Source organism: Alexandromys fortis, unplaced genomic scaffold (assembly GCF_014885135.2).
Source record: "Alexandromys fortis isolate MF-2015 unplaced genomic scaffold, M_Fortis_MF-2015_v1.1 scaffold_180, whole genome shotgun sequence".
Lineage (NCBI taxonomy): Eukaryota > Metazoa > Chordata > Mammalia > Rodentia > Cricetidae > Alexandromys > Alexandromys fortis.
The window spans coordinates 466499-480390 of NW_026068143.1; the positions used below are offsets into that span (position 1 = coordinate 466499).

Below are 13892 nucleotides of genomic sequence, written 5' to 3' on the forward strand. Positions count from 1 at the left end.
ACCCTGTCTCAAAAAAAAAAAAAAAGAAAAGAAAAGAAAAGAAAAGAAAAGAAAAAAAGAAAGAAAAAAAGGAAGAAAGAAAGAAAGAAAGAAAGAAAGAAAGAAAGAAAGAAAGAAAGAAAAGGAAAGCGAAGAAAAAAATTCCAACTTTGCCTCACAATATATAAATAAGTGAATGAGTAGATGGCTTGGTATGGTGACATACTATTATAACCCCTATAATTCCTGCACTGCGGAGGCCAAAGGCTCATGAATTCAAGGTTATCTTGGACTGTGTTCACAGACCTCATCTCTAAACACACACACACATGAACCAGAAATATAGCTTAGTGACAAAGCACTTGCCCGGTATGTGCAAGGTGCTGGGTTCCATTTCCAGCAATGAAAATAGAAAACAATTCATGAAAAGGAAAGAAAAGGACCAATATTTGAACGTAAAGTTTTAAATGAAAGAGTTAAGAAAAAGAGAGGCACTTGTGAGAAAGTAAGACACACCCAAGAACATGGGTGTGGATTTCTTAAGGAAGAGTTGCCAAGGTAAGAATATTGTATTTAGGTCATGAGAAGTAGTAAGTAGTATATGGTTAGCAGCTATGTTTGTATTTAATAAGCATTATTTTTCTACTTCTGGCTTCAAAAATGTATTCTCAGTCAGCATGGTGAATTCCCATGTATTCCGATCTGGTGTATGACTTATACAAATGCAATCTGAAAGACTGAATAAAACACAGGCAAACACTAAAACCTGGAGAGATGATACTCAAATTAGTGGTCAAGTTCTGGTTAGATCCTATATTATATAATTATTATATTAAATTATTGTCCTTCAACTATGCAATGTACTTTTCATTATGTCTAATGTAGTCCATAGTACTGAGCCCCATATTAACTTTATCAAGGAAGTAGGAGAATCAGATAAATATATGCTCAGGAGCAGACACATCTAAATCCAGTATATTCATATACCACAGTTACACAAATTCTTCCACAGTCCCATTCAAATTGCTTTGTTCTCTTTAGAAACTGTACATGTTCCTGGTTTCATTTCTGTATATAAGTAGTTCATATGTACAAGCAAAGAGTTAGTTCAGTGCTTGACACTTTTAAATTCAATACAAAGAATGTGAAAATTGGCCATAAATAAATTATTTTACCAAGTGCCAGTATTATTTTCAGGGAGGAGAGAACCACCCAAAAGGAGAAGGGGAATTAATTAGAACAAAGCATAATGAATATTGTGCATGCAAATGCCATAAAGAAACCTACTAGTTTTTATGTTGAATTTTTAAACATTATAAAGATTTTAGCAAGAGAAAACAAAAACGAAATTGTTTTACCTTGAAAGAAATATAAATGATTGCACAAATATTGAGTGCTTTAAAAATACAGGTATTTTTGCTGGTAGACTTCTTTTTGAGGTACGAATTTATACAGCCAAGGCTGGTCTCAAACTCTCTGTGTAGCCTAGGATGATCTTGTGCTGAAATTACAGGCGTGCATCACCATACCCAGGTTTATATAATGGCAAGGACTGGACCCAGGACTTTATGCATGGTAGGCAGATACTCTACAAATTAATCTACATCCCTGGCCTTCCAATAGATTTTTAAATGTTTCTTGGACCATTGTGAAGGCCTGTGGTATCAACTCCTTTGGAGGGCTGCATGCAGAAAGTGGATCATAAGCTCAAAGACTACTTGGGCTATGGTGTAAGTTCAAAGCTGGCCTGGGTAACTGAGATTCTGTCTCGGAACAGACAAACGAAAAGGTGACATTGGGTATGTCAATAACTCAGTGAAGCAAGTGCTTATGTAGCAAGCAATAAGTCCCAAAATTCACTCCTCATTACCATATACACAAACTAATGTTAATACAGTTAAATAAGGGGCAGTGAGGTGGCTCGTCAGGTATAGGCACTTGTTGCCAAGCCAATGACCTGAATTTAATCCCCAGAACCCACCTGGTGCTAAGAGAGATGCCACTCCCTCAAGTTATTCTGACCTCTCTGCCATGGTATGCATGACCACATATACACATAAACACAGAGAAAATAGTCTTTCAAGTGTAGAAATAAGTAAAAAAAAAATTGTAATCAATATTTAATAGCATTTGATACTAGAGTTTGGGATCCAGTTGTAAATTGTACTTGGCATGCATGAAGTTTTGGGTCAATTTTTACCAATGCAAAAATCAATAGGAATGTAAAGATATACTGTATTACAACTAAACAGAATTTCAAGAGGTTTTGGACTAAGTGTACTACTTTTGAGAGTGGCAAAGCGCTTGCCTAGCATGTAGCCCTGGTTTAGCACCCAGTTACCAACCAAAAAGACAAAAATACTCATCAGCCATCAAATGATTGGTGAAGTAGTCTTAGATAAGATAGTTAATGTTTTTTTGCAAGGTGTGGTGGCATATACCTCCCATTACCTGGGGAGTCAGAGGAAAGAGAAACACTGTAGTACAAGGCTAGCCAAAACTAACTACAACCTTGACTCAAACACAAACCTCCAAACTAAAGTACAGACATAAAATAGTTAATATTTTAGTTAATATGTTCTGCAATCTAGAAGAATGTGTATAACCCACTGAATGACCCTCCCTGTTTCTTCTTTGTTCACTTTGCTGGAGGCATGCTAGATCTCCCCTGTTCCCAGAGCACACCACATGCACATCTGCATTACACACTGTGGTGGCTCTTTCCTCTACTTGAACTCTCTTAACTCCAGATGTCTGCTTTTGCCTCATACAAGTCTGTATTCAAATAGAACCTCAGTACAAAGGCCTTCCGTAACCATTCTGTCTAAACAACAGCCTTCACAAAGTCATTATAATGCAGAGTCACTCAACTTCAGTGCTGTTTATGTTTTGAGCTGCAGAATTCTGTGTTACCTAGTGGAGCAAGGGTGTCCTATGTGCTGTGGGAGATTTCATGGTATCCTTAGACTTTACTCACTGGGTGCCAGGTGCCTCTTCTCCCCATTCAGATATGGCAATCAGGAATGCCTTCCAACCTGAGCTGGATGTTGGGGTACATGACTGTAATTCCATCTCGTACAAGACTGAGGCAGAAAGATCACTACTGCAAATTTTAGTCTAGCCAGGACACCATTGTAAGACCCTGTCTCACAAGCTATGCAAAATTGGCTAGATATTTCTGAATTTCTCCACTGCAGGCAGGAGAATGAATACCTGCTAGTCTAATCCTCTTGACTGCTTCTAATTTTCTTTATCTAAGTTATATCTGCATTGTTATATTATGCTGTGTCTTACAGTGACACTTGCTGCTCAGTGTATGCAGTCTGGTTAGAATGTGAGATCCAAAAGTGCAAGACATTCTGTGGCATCTTTGGTTCCAAGAACAATACTTGGCATGGCCTTTGTTATCCTTGTTGTTTTTGAGACAGGGCTGTAGCCCTGGCTATCCTAGAACCCATTATGTAGACCAAGCTGGCCCTGAACTCACAGAAATCTGTCCGCCTTGCCTCCAGAGTACTGGGATTAAAAGTGTGCACCACTTCATCGTGCCTTGGCAGAATTTTTAAGTAAATTCCCTGGTCATGAAACATTTCCATAAATAGTGGCATGGCATGGTCATTTTGGGCTATTTGTAGATTGTTTCTTTCTTTAGATTTCAATTTACCTATTTTCTATTTCTGGTGAAAGTGAAAAGTTATTTACATATATCATACATACATGCATACCTATGTTATCTTTTTCAAAAAGCCATCTTGTAATCATCCGTTGGTGGTTTTGCATTCATTTTTTCATGGTTTTGAATAAGCATGATTCGTTTATCAGTGTTTTGCATATCCTATTAAAACTGCAATAGCCGCAAAATAAAAATGGCATTTATAGAGACATTTTAAAAATCTGCTTTACTCAGTACTGAATTTATTCTGTGAACTCTCTATTGTCTTAGATTAACACTTGTTTACATGAACTAAAAAAACTTGACCCTGAAAGCAGTTGCTTCATATCAGATGTGTTTTGAGACAGAATCAGTGCTATGTCATAAAACCTCTTTTGCAAAAATAAAAAAAAAATGAGAATAAAACTCCTGTGTAGGTACAGTAGAAATTATGCTATGCCATAACAAAGCTATGTTGGTATATAAATTATTGTTTTAAGACTCCTCTTGGTTCTGTGATTTAATAAGAGTTTATTAACCAGAAACTATATTTTCTTATAATCAGGAATGCTATTTTTAGGTAAAGCTGTGTACACATTAATTAAAATGCAAGATTCATGATATAAACATGATATAAACAAAGCATTGCTCTTTAGTTAAAATAGACATTTCCCTTCCAAACATCCTTATATTCCAAATGATGAAAAAAGATTGCAATTAGGCAAGCTTGTGAAGTGATAATATTCTTTTTGATATAATAATCTCAAAAATTTATTTCTAATCTTTTTTTGTTCTATCTTTTTTTGTTTCTTTGGCTCTTTTTTCTTTCTTTCTACAAAGATCTCAACAGCAACGGATACATTTGTGACTATGAACTTCATGAACTTTTCAAGGAAGCTAATATGCCATTGCCGGGATATAAAGTGAGAGAAATTATTCAAAAACTCATGCTGGATGGTGACAGAAACAAAGATGGGAAGATAAGTTTTAATGAATTTGTTTATGTAAGTATGGGAAAAATCTGTGATTATTAGAAGTCATTGTTGCTCCATTGTCTAGTGGGTATTTTAAAATGTAAATACTATTATATTGAATAGTTAAATACATCATGTTAATACTCTGGTACCGAGTAACATTTTTTGTCATTCTGCTTACTCAGTTTAATTCTTACAGCCACCCGAATACGTAACAAAACATCAAGGAAGATACATTGACAGAAACAAAGCTATAGCACAATGCTCACAGTGGACACAAAATCTCCTTCAGGAACGTCATTAGAGGGCATCTTTCAAGGTGCTAAGTGACATTTTTGAAGCATTCTTTCTCTCCCCTGTAGAGAGCAGAGTGCTTCACAAGATTAATGACATCATATGACTCAGTCTTAGAAGTTTCCTAAGCTGAACTTTCTGATTAAAAGGTGTTTCCTAAGCCCTGTACTAGTAGTATTTAACTGTACCATTTTCTCCAGGGTGAGCACCGTGATAATTAACAGCTAGAAGCATATTCCTTCAGTCTCTTGGAAGAGGCACTTACAATTTTTGTTTTCTTGTCTAGTGTCATCAAATATTCAAGGTTCTTGGCTGATTGCATAACAGTTCTCCCCTGTAAGCATTTAGCTCAGCCTGTGTGACAGGCACGCGGTTCTTTATCAAGATCTAACTATTTTAGCTGCCAGCAATTACAGTCTAGATTTTATTGACTTACAGATTTTCAGTCTAGATTTATTAAAAAGTTATTGTAAATGTCTTTAAAGAGCTGTTGCTTCTTCTCTCAGATAAGAACGTCCTTAAGGGGATGGAGAATGGCTCAACAGTTAAGAGTATTGACTGCTTTTCCAGAGGACCTAAGTTCAACTCCCAGCACAGGCATGGCAGCTCAGACTGTTTGTAATTCTAGTTCCACGGGATCTGACACCCTCTTCTGTCTTCCTCAGGCAGTGCTCATGAGTGGGTCACAGACATACATGTATTAAAAACATGAAAAATTAATTTAAAACAGAATGCCCTAAGAGCAGAGGTAGGTAGACCTCTGTGAGTTCAAGGCCAGCTTGGTCTACATAGCAAATTCCAGGTTGCAAAGTGAGACCCTGTCTCAAAAAAGAAACATAGATGTTTATGTTTTTCTTTTGGTTAGATTTTGTTTTGTTTTGTTTTTGAGACAGTCTAACTATAAAATCATAGTCATCCTGCCTTGGCCTCCAGAGAGCTGAGGAAGAAAGTCATATACTACAGTAACTGTCCTACCCTAAAACTTTATGAATATTACTATTTATTTATTCATTTACTTGGTTTATTTTATTTTATTTTTTTTTTTTTTGGGTTTTCAAAACAAGGTTTCTCTTTGTAACAGTGCTGACTGTCGAAATTGCTTTGTAGACCCGGCTGGCCTTGAGCTCGCAGCTATCTGTCTGCCTCTGCCTCCCCGATCGCTGGAACTAAAGGCGTGTACCAACATTGCCCAGTTGATTTACTTGGTTTCTAAGACTACCTTTGGCTATGTTAACATCTAATTTGTGATCCTTCCTGCCTCAGCATCTCCAGTGCTGAGGTTACAGTAGCATACCATACGGTCTGAGTATTTGTTATTACTGTAAGTCTCAGTTTGACCAAATGTTATTAGGCATTCTTTTCAATTTACTGCAAACTAGTGATTTGTACTTAATATTTGGCACCAAGATTCAACACGCCTACCCTCCTTTTCTATACTTTATCTTGGCAGCAAGACAGCTGCTATTAGAACATATGCTATCATGAGTTACCATGATTCACTATGACAAGTGAATTTCAAATATGTTCCCTCTGATTAGAACTAACTCAAAGAACACACCATATGGTCAGAAACAAATAGACTATGTAATCAATCATCAGAGGTGGGGGAGGGAAGGTTGCTGTTGTATGAAAACTATAGCCTCATGTCATCATTATCATTAAAATTTCTTGCCATTTTCTTTTGAGAAACTGATTGCCTTTTGTCATTTCTGTCTCCAGTTTTGGCCAAAGTTTTTTGCATTGAATTCTATGTTCAATAGTAAGTTACAAATGATTTGTGATTTGAGCACTTGCATGTCTCTGTATGTAACTTGCATGGGTCGCTGAGAATTTAAAGCAGGCCAGAGCAGTAGGGAAGTGTGGTCAGTTGCTTTTGATACAACTTACACTGAGAATCTTTGTATCTGCTAGAAAGAAGCAGCCTAAGTTATTAGGATTTGTGGTCTAACTGGGATTGTTGAGGACAAAATTATCAACATGTCTACAAAAAAATAATGTTGGGAAAATGTTCAGTTTTGTGTATTTTGAACCATTGCACTATCCACACATTTTTAGTGTCTTTTAACCAATAAGGTGAAGTTGTCTTAGTATGTTCTTTAAAATAATTTGGGCAACAGTAGGAATTTTCTAGAACAAAATATTAACAAGAACATTTTAGGTCAAAGTAATATTTTAGAAGTACAAGGATTTATACTCACTTTTGTTTGAAACAGGATCTCTTTCTCTGTAGCCCTGACTGTCCTGGAACAGACTAAGTTGTCCTGGCTAATATAAACTCAGAGGTCTGCTTGCTTTGACCTTGAGGGCTAGACTTAAAAGTATGACCAATCTGCCCTGCTTCAACTTAAAACAAGCGTGTATGGGTCGTGAAAAAGAAAGTGAGCTGGCAAGAATTGTCCAGAGGACGAGTAGCCCTTTCTAGTTAGTCCCTGCTAATCAAGAAACTTGAGTTGTGCCCTAGCTAAAAGGCTCATCAACACTGTTCTTCTAGAGGTCCTAGATTGGATTGCCAGGACCAGCCTGGCAGCTCACAAACATCTCTGACTCCAGTTCCAGGGGATCTGATGCTGTTTTTTTGGTCTCCAAGGACATCAAGCACATATGTGGTACATGGACATACGTGCAGGCAAAATACTCATACACATGAAACAGTAGTGTTTTGAAACTTGAACTATGATGGTAAAGTAACCCACATAACCTTTCAGAATGCTGCCGCCATGACTGCTTAAAAAGAAGGGAACATTGAAATGAACTTTCCTGGGCTTTGTCCCCGATTTGATACCTTGCAAGTTGTCACAGAATTTGGACTATGGCTTAACTCACCAAGAGATGGAGACTGTAATTCTTGTCATTTATTAGCATATTGGAAGACAAAGACATGTATTCTCACATGCTAGGTTTGGAAGTTTTATGTGGATGCAAATTTAAAGGAGTATTCACTGTAAACTAAGTACAAACAAAATTAGTTTCTATTAATTTTCAAGATTATATATATATATATGACAGAAAAGGCTCTAAATATTGTATACAAACTTCAAAGGCAGAACTGTAATTAATTATTTGTTTTCATTTTAAGTATTAAAAGCTGAAGTTATCGTTTGTTTACATGTTTAGATTTTAAGGGATTTTTTTGTGTAGCCTTGACTGTCCTAGAACTCACTCCTTAGACCAGGCTAACCTTGAACTCAGAGATCTGCTTGCCTCTACCTCCCTCTCCTGTTCTGGAATTAAAGGCAAGTGCTACCATGCTGTGCTATTGGATTTTTTTGCTATTTTCCTATCTTTAATTTTCTTGTGTTATGGATTAAATTCTGGGCCTTGCACATGCTAGGTAAATGCTGTACCACTGAGCCATGTATCCAGAACACTAGGTTTTTATAGATATAAACTAACACAATTGTTTTCTTCAGTTGTGAAAGACTGATAGGCCAATATATGTTTAAACAGAAATGATTGTGTTAATTTTTTGTTTTTACAATGAGAAACTTGCTTTTACATAATGGTAATAAATCTTTAATCTTTTACTAATAGAAGTGACCTACAGGAAAATCATTTAAAACCATCAAAGTACTTAGAACAATGCTAGGCATCGAATAAATGTTCCATAACTGTTAGTGGTTGAAATAATTATTTCTATTTTTATTGATTGAATCTTTTGAGCCAGGGTCTCACCAAGTTACCCAGGCTTGGCAAACCTCAGGGGCTCAATGATTCTTTTGAACTCAAACTTTGCGGCAATTGTGGGGCTCCAGGCCTCCTCATCCTCTGATATTTCCCCTATTACAAAGCAAAGTAGGGGGATGGAGAGATGGCTCAATGATCACAAACACTGACTGCTCTTCCAGAGGACCTGGGTTCAATTCCCGGTACCCACATGACAGCTCACAACTGTCTTTAATTCCAATTCCGGAGACCCAACACACATGGCGAAACACCAATGTAAATAATAATAATAATAATAAATAATAAATAATAATAATAACAGTAATGTTTTTTCCAACTTGAGGCCTGCAACAGTTTCCAGAAGAAGGAACACAATGAGCCCGTTAGGATCACAACTCAGCCTTGAAAAGATTCATTGAAAAGACTAGTACAGTCTTGTGCTGGCTGATTTCTGAGATTCCTGTAAAATCTGATTCAGCAATGTCTTCACTGAAGTAGAAAAGAAAAGGCAGATTTTTCATCTGGTGAACCAATCTGATGAATGTATTTTCAATTCTCTTATTTTTTTTAAAGGTTTTATTCTAAGAGACAGGCTAAAATGTTATGGAACCAAATTGAGGTTGGCTGACATAATCTGTTTAGAAATATTTGGAACATAGAATTAGGAATATAACTCAGTGGAAAACATGGATTCAGTCAAGAATCCCTTTTTTCTTTGTGGTTCATGCCTCTAATTCTAGCACTTGGGAGGCAGAGGCAGTCTAATCAAACAAACAGCAAAAACGTCCCTTTCTTTAAGTAGACTAATTACAAAAAGGACATCTCTTAGAAAGGCTTAATTCTTAAAGTGTCTTGCCTAAAGCTGGGCTAGTATTGCACGTTGTTCCCATCTGAACTGCCGCACAGTGTGACCCTCAGCTAGAGGTGACCTCCCCTAGGGAGGAGAATGAGAGGCAGCAACACTAAAAGCCTTTGACATATGTTATACTTTGTTCAGCAATTTTTGTTGCGTTGTTCCACATAAAGTGAAGTTCTAAAGGCATTTAGAGAAAGTTTTGTGAGCCTGAGAGATGGCTTAATGGGCAAAGCCCTTGCTTAGCCAGCCTGCTGACCTGAATTTGATCTCTCAGAATGCATGTAAAGGTGGAAGGCAAGAACTAACTCCTCAGAGCTGTCCTGAGACTTCCACGCACGTATTCCTCCCATGTAGAAAGTTGCCAGACTTGTCCCTAGTTGACAGAGATGAATTTTGGCATGCACATTGGCAAACAGAAGAAAGATTTGGGGTGAGGCAAATTCAAGAATTTCCAAAGTATAGAGACAGATTTTTTAAGAATGCTCATTCATTCACATTATTAAACCAGGATATGAAACTTGCATTCTTCTAACTTGTTTTTATGCAATTCGAACTTAAAAGTTACCTTCTTATCCAGATTCTTTGATGAGAAGAGGAGCCATACTCAAATGTCTTAAAAGGACAACTAATAAAAAGCCTTTTATATGTGTCTTTTTTTTCTTCTTCTCCTTCTTCTTTCTTCTTCTCCTCCTCCACCTCCTTCTCTTTCTACTTTTCTTCACATAACTGGGACAAAACTCCAAGACTTGTGTGTGCAGGGCAAGTGCTCTGACCCGTCTTCTCAGTTCTAGTTTCACCTTTTCTTGGCTTTGGTTCTGTTTTTTTCAAGACAAGATTTTCTCTGTGTAGCCCTGATCATCCTAGAACTCACTGTAGAACAGGCTGGCCTTGAACTCACAGAGATCCACCTGCCTCTGCCTTCTGAGTGCTGGAACTAAAAGTGTGCAAACCTTTGCCAGGCTAATTTCATTTTTATTTTTAGACAAGATCTCGTTGTGTTGCCCAAGGTGGCCATGAACTTGCAATCCTTCTGCTTCACACCACTCTTTCTTTCTTTCTTTCTTTCTTTCTTTCTTTCTTTCTTTCTTTCTTTCTTTCTTTCTTTCTTTCTCTCTCTCTCTCTCTCTCTCTCTCTCTCTCTCTCTCTCTTTCTTTCTTTTTTTCAAGGTCGGGTTTCTCTCTTTGGAGCCTGTTCTGGAACTAGCTCTTGTAGACCAGGCTGGCCTCGAACTCACAGAGATCCACCTGTTTTTGCCTCCCAAATACTGGGATTAAACGCGTGTGCCACCACCGCCCGGCTCACACCAGCCCTTTTTTAGTGTCTACACCCTTATTCCCAATCTCTTCCTTTTCTTTCATTGATTTTTGAGACAGGGTTTCTCTGTGTAACAATTCTGACTGTCCTGGAACTCTCGGTAGACCAGACTGGCCTTGAACTCACTGAGATCCACAGGCCTCTGACTCCCAAGTGCTGGGATTAAAAGTGTGCACAGTCACCGTCCGGCCTCCTCTTTCTTGATACAAAGTCTTTCTATGTAATTCTGGCTAGCCTGGGACTCCCTTTGTAGAACCAGCTTGTCCCAAACTTGTACAGATCCTCTTACTTCTGCCTCCCGAATACAAATGTGCACTACTGTGTGCTGCCTTTATTGTCTCCATCCTTATTTATTTTTTTCAGAATTTTAATCAAGTTGCCACAGTATTGCAGTGAACTCTGTGCTGTCAACACCACTGCCTACTTTGTACTTATTTTTTTATTTCTTTGATAGTCATCTATGCCACCAACCTAACAATTTTTTTTTTATTATTCTGTTGCTTTTCATTGAGTGAACTGCTGAGCTACCACATTATACTACAGAATATTTTTTGGTTGACTCATTAATCTTTGTCCTAATGCTAAGAATTGTGGTTGAAGAAGGGGAAGTTCTTCAGCTTCCCTCTAGCCTTGCTTCACAGTGGGAAATTAACAGATTTACTCGTGCCTTTGACCCACACTTTTTTTTTTTTAACTTAAAGTGGATTCAATGCATGCAGCACTGAATGTGTTTGGCAAGTGTGTGCAACTGACACTTCATTTTTAGAGGCAGTGTTGTAGCATTGCCCAAACAAGCCAATTTCCTTCTCACTGCCTGTGGAGAACGCTGTAGGTGACAGACAGGTAAAAAGGACTTCAATGTGCTTATTCTTGTGCTGCCTTGAAAACTGTGAATCAATGAAACTCTTTTAATTGATAGATTTTCCAAGAGGTAAAGAGCAGTGATATTGCTAAAACTTTCCGCAAAGCCATCAACAGGAAAGAAGGAATCTGTGCTCTGGGAGGAACTTCAGAGTTATCCAGTGAAGGAACACAGCATTCTTACTCAGGTAATAATGGAATGGGTGTGCTTTAGTCAGTACAGCACTTAACAGGTACATACTATGTTGCCCTAAAATACTTGTTTCTCTAATTAAATATTCTAAGTAGTCTTGATGGCATAATTGGTCTTGGGTCAGATATTTGCCAGAAAGTCATGATAGAAAATTGTAGCTTTTAAGATACATAGTGAAATCTATGTAATGATAGTCCTTATTATTATGGAGTTATGCAGTGATATTAATATTTTTTTATTTTAAAATATTTTGATAAAGCCCTGAATATTTTGTAACTTCCCTAAGGGTTGTTGAGCCTGTTCTTTTGTTCTCACTAATTTTGTAATTGATTCCTAATAGCCACTGTGTTGCTTCCAAGTGTCCTAAGAGTATGGCCACATATTTGTGGTATTTGATAGCAGAACTATACAGCAGTCGTAGGTTTGGGGGCCAAATGATTAACAGAGAGTTAATTAACAGTATGAACTGACTTATTGTTACTTAATGTAATTTTAGAGGAAGAAAAATATGCTTTTGTGAACTGGATAAACAAAGCTTTGGAAAATGATCCTGATTGCAGACATGTTATACCTATGAACCCAAATACTGATGACCTGTTCAAAGCAGTTGGTGATGGAATTGTGCTCTGGTAAGATGCACTAATTTGTCTCCAGATTTCCAAAGATAACCTCCACAGAATGAATGTATTTGGTTATGTATGCTTGCCTGTTTGATGTCCGGAAAGGAGAGAGGACAATTACCCAGGTTTTGTCTTTTTCATTCAATATCTAAAGCTGTCTGTAAAAATAAAAATCAGCTGTAATGTAGAGACGTCTTTATAAGATAGAACTCTCAGCCTCCTATTTCTCCTCATCACTGAACAAACAAGACATTGCCACTTTGTCAAACTTAAGTATGTCAGTATCTATTTATTCTGAAATACCTTGGCTTCCAAAGGGAAAAAAGAGGCTAGCTTTCAGTTCTCATTCTTCAGTGCCCTAATTCTGAAAAAAAAAAAAAATAACGCTTTTGTCCCTGTGGCTGCCCCAGAGCCAGCAGTATCTTGGCAAAAATGATGTAAGATTATCAACATTGTCCGTTACTGCTCCTGGTCTCAGAGACAGTTTTCCACAGTGATCTAAAATATGCTCCATAATAAATTTTGGGTTTCCTTTTCTTTTCTTTCTGGTTGTTCAAGACAGGGTTTCTTTGTATAGCCTTGGCTGTCCTAGAACTAGCTCTATTCATCAGGCTGGCCTCACAGAGATCTGCCTGCCTCTGCCCCCTACCTCTGCTGGAATTAAAGGCATGCACCACCATGGCCTGGCCAAATATTGGGTTTCTGTGCAAGCCCTCCCCCTCAGTAACCCTGTGGCTGGAGTGTAGATAGTCAAACCCTTTACATTTCAGTTTCCACTGTGGTCTTCATAGTATCATATACAATTTGAGCATCCCTAATGCAAAAACCCAAATCTGAAACTTTTGTGTTATTTTTGTTATGTTTTATTAGCATATGCTAATTATACATGATACTGGGTTTCATTATGAACTTTTCATATACATATAGTATATATGCAATCAATTTTGATCATATTCCTAAATATTGTCCTTTCTTATCCTATCCCCCTCCCAATCCTACTGATTCCCTTCTGCTTCCCATCTCACCCCCTTCTACTTTCTTATCTTATTTTTTTTTTTAGTGACCCAGTGAGTTTCATCAGGCTTACTTACAGGAGCAAGGGTTAAAGGTTAGTTGCAGGAATATCGGAAACTTTTCAAGTTCTGATAATGATGCCACAGTGGAACACTCCACAGCTGGCCTTAGGTGACAAATGATAGTCAAAGCATAGGTGCTCCCAAAGTACTACATAAAATTGCCTTCAGTGGCACAGTGTATGCCTGATATGTTCATGGCCTTGGTTTCCAAACTTGGCACTACATTGGGCGTGGTGGCATATGCCTGTAATCCCAGCACGCAGGAGGTGGGAACAGAGAGATGTCTGTGAGTTTGAGGCCAGCCTGGTGGACTACATAGTGAGCTCCAGGACAGCCAGGGAAATATAGCAAGGTCCTGTCTCAAAAGAAAAAAAAATAAAAAGAGAAAGAAAGAAGAGAAACAACAAAA

General features: G+C 37.7%; 1 protein-coding gene across 4 annotated transcripts in view; it reads left to right on the forward strand.

Moving 5' to 3' along the window:
- The window catches only part of Pls3 (plastin 3), a 110503-nt gene that overhangs the window by 82038 nt on the left and 14573 nt on the right, over window positions 1-13892 (forward strand). For all 4 annotated transcript variants that reach the window (XM_050126867.1, XM_050126866.1, XM_050126865.1 and 1 more), the window contains exons 3-5: window positions 4472-4635; window positions 11653-11782; window positions 12284-12416. In XM_050126867.1, the coding sequence (XP_049982824.1) occupies window positions 4472-4635; window positions 11653-11782; window positions 12284-12416 (427 nt within the window). The remainder of the gene's footprint in view (window positions 1-4471; window positions 4636-11652; window positions 11783-12283; window positions 12417-13892) is intronic.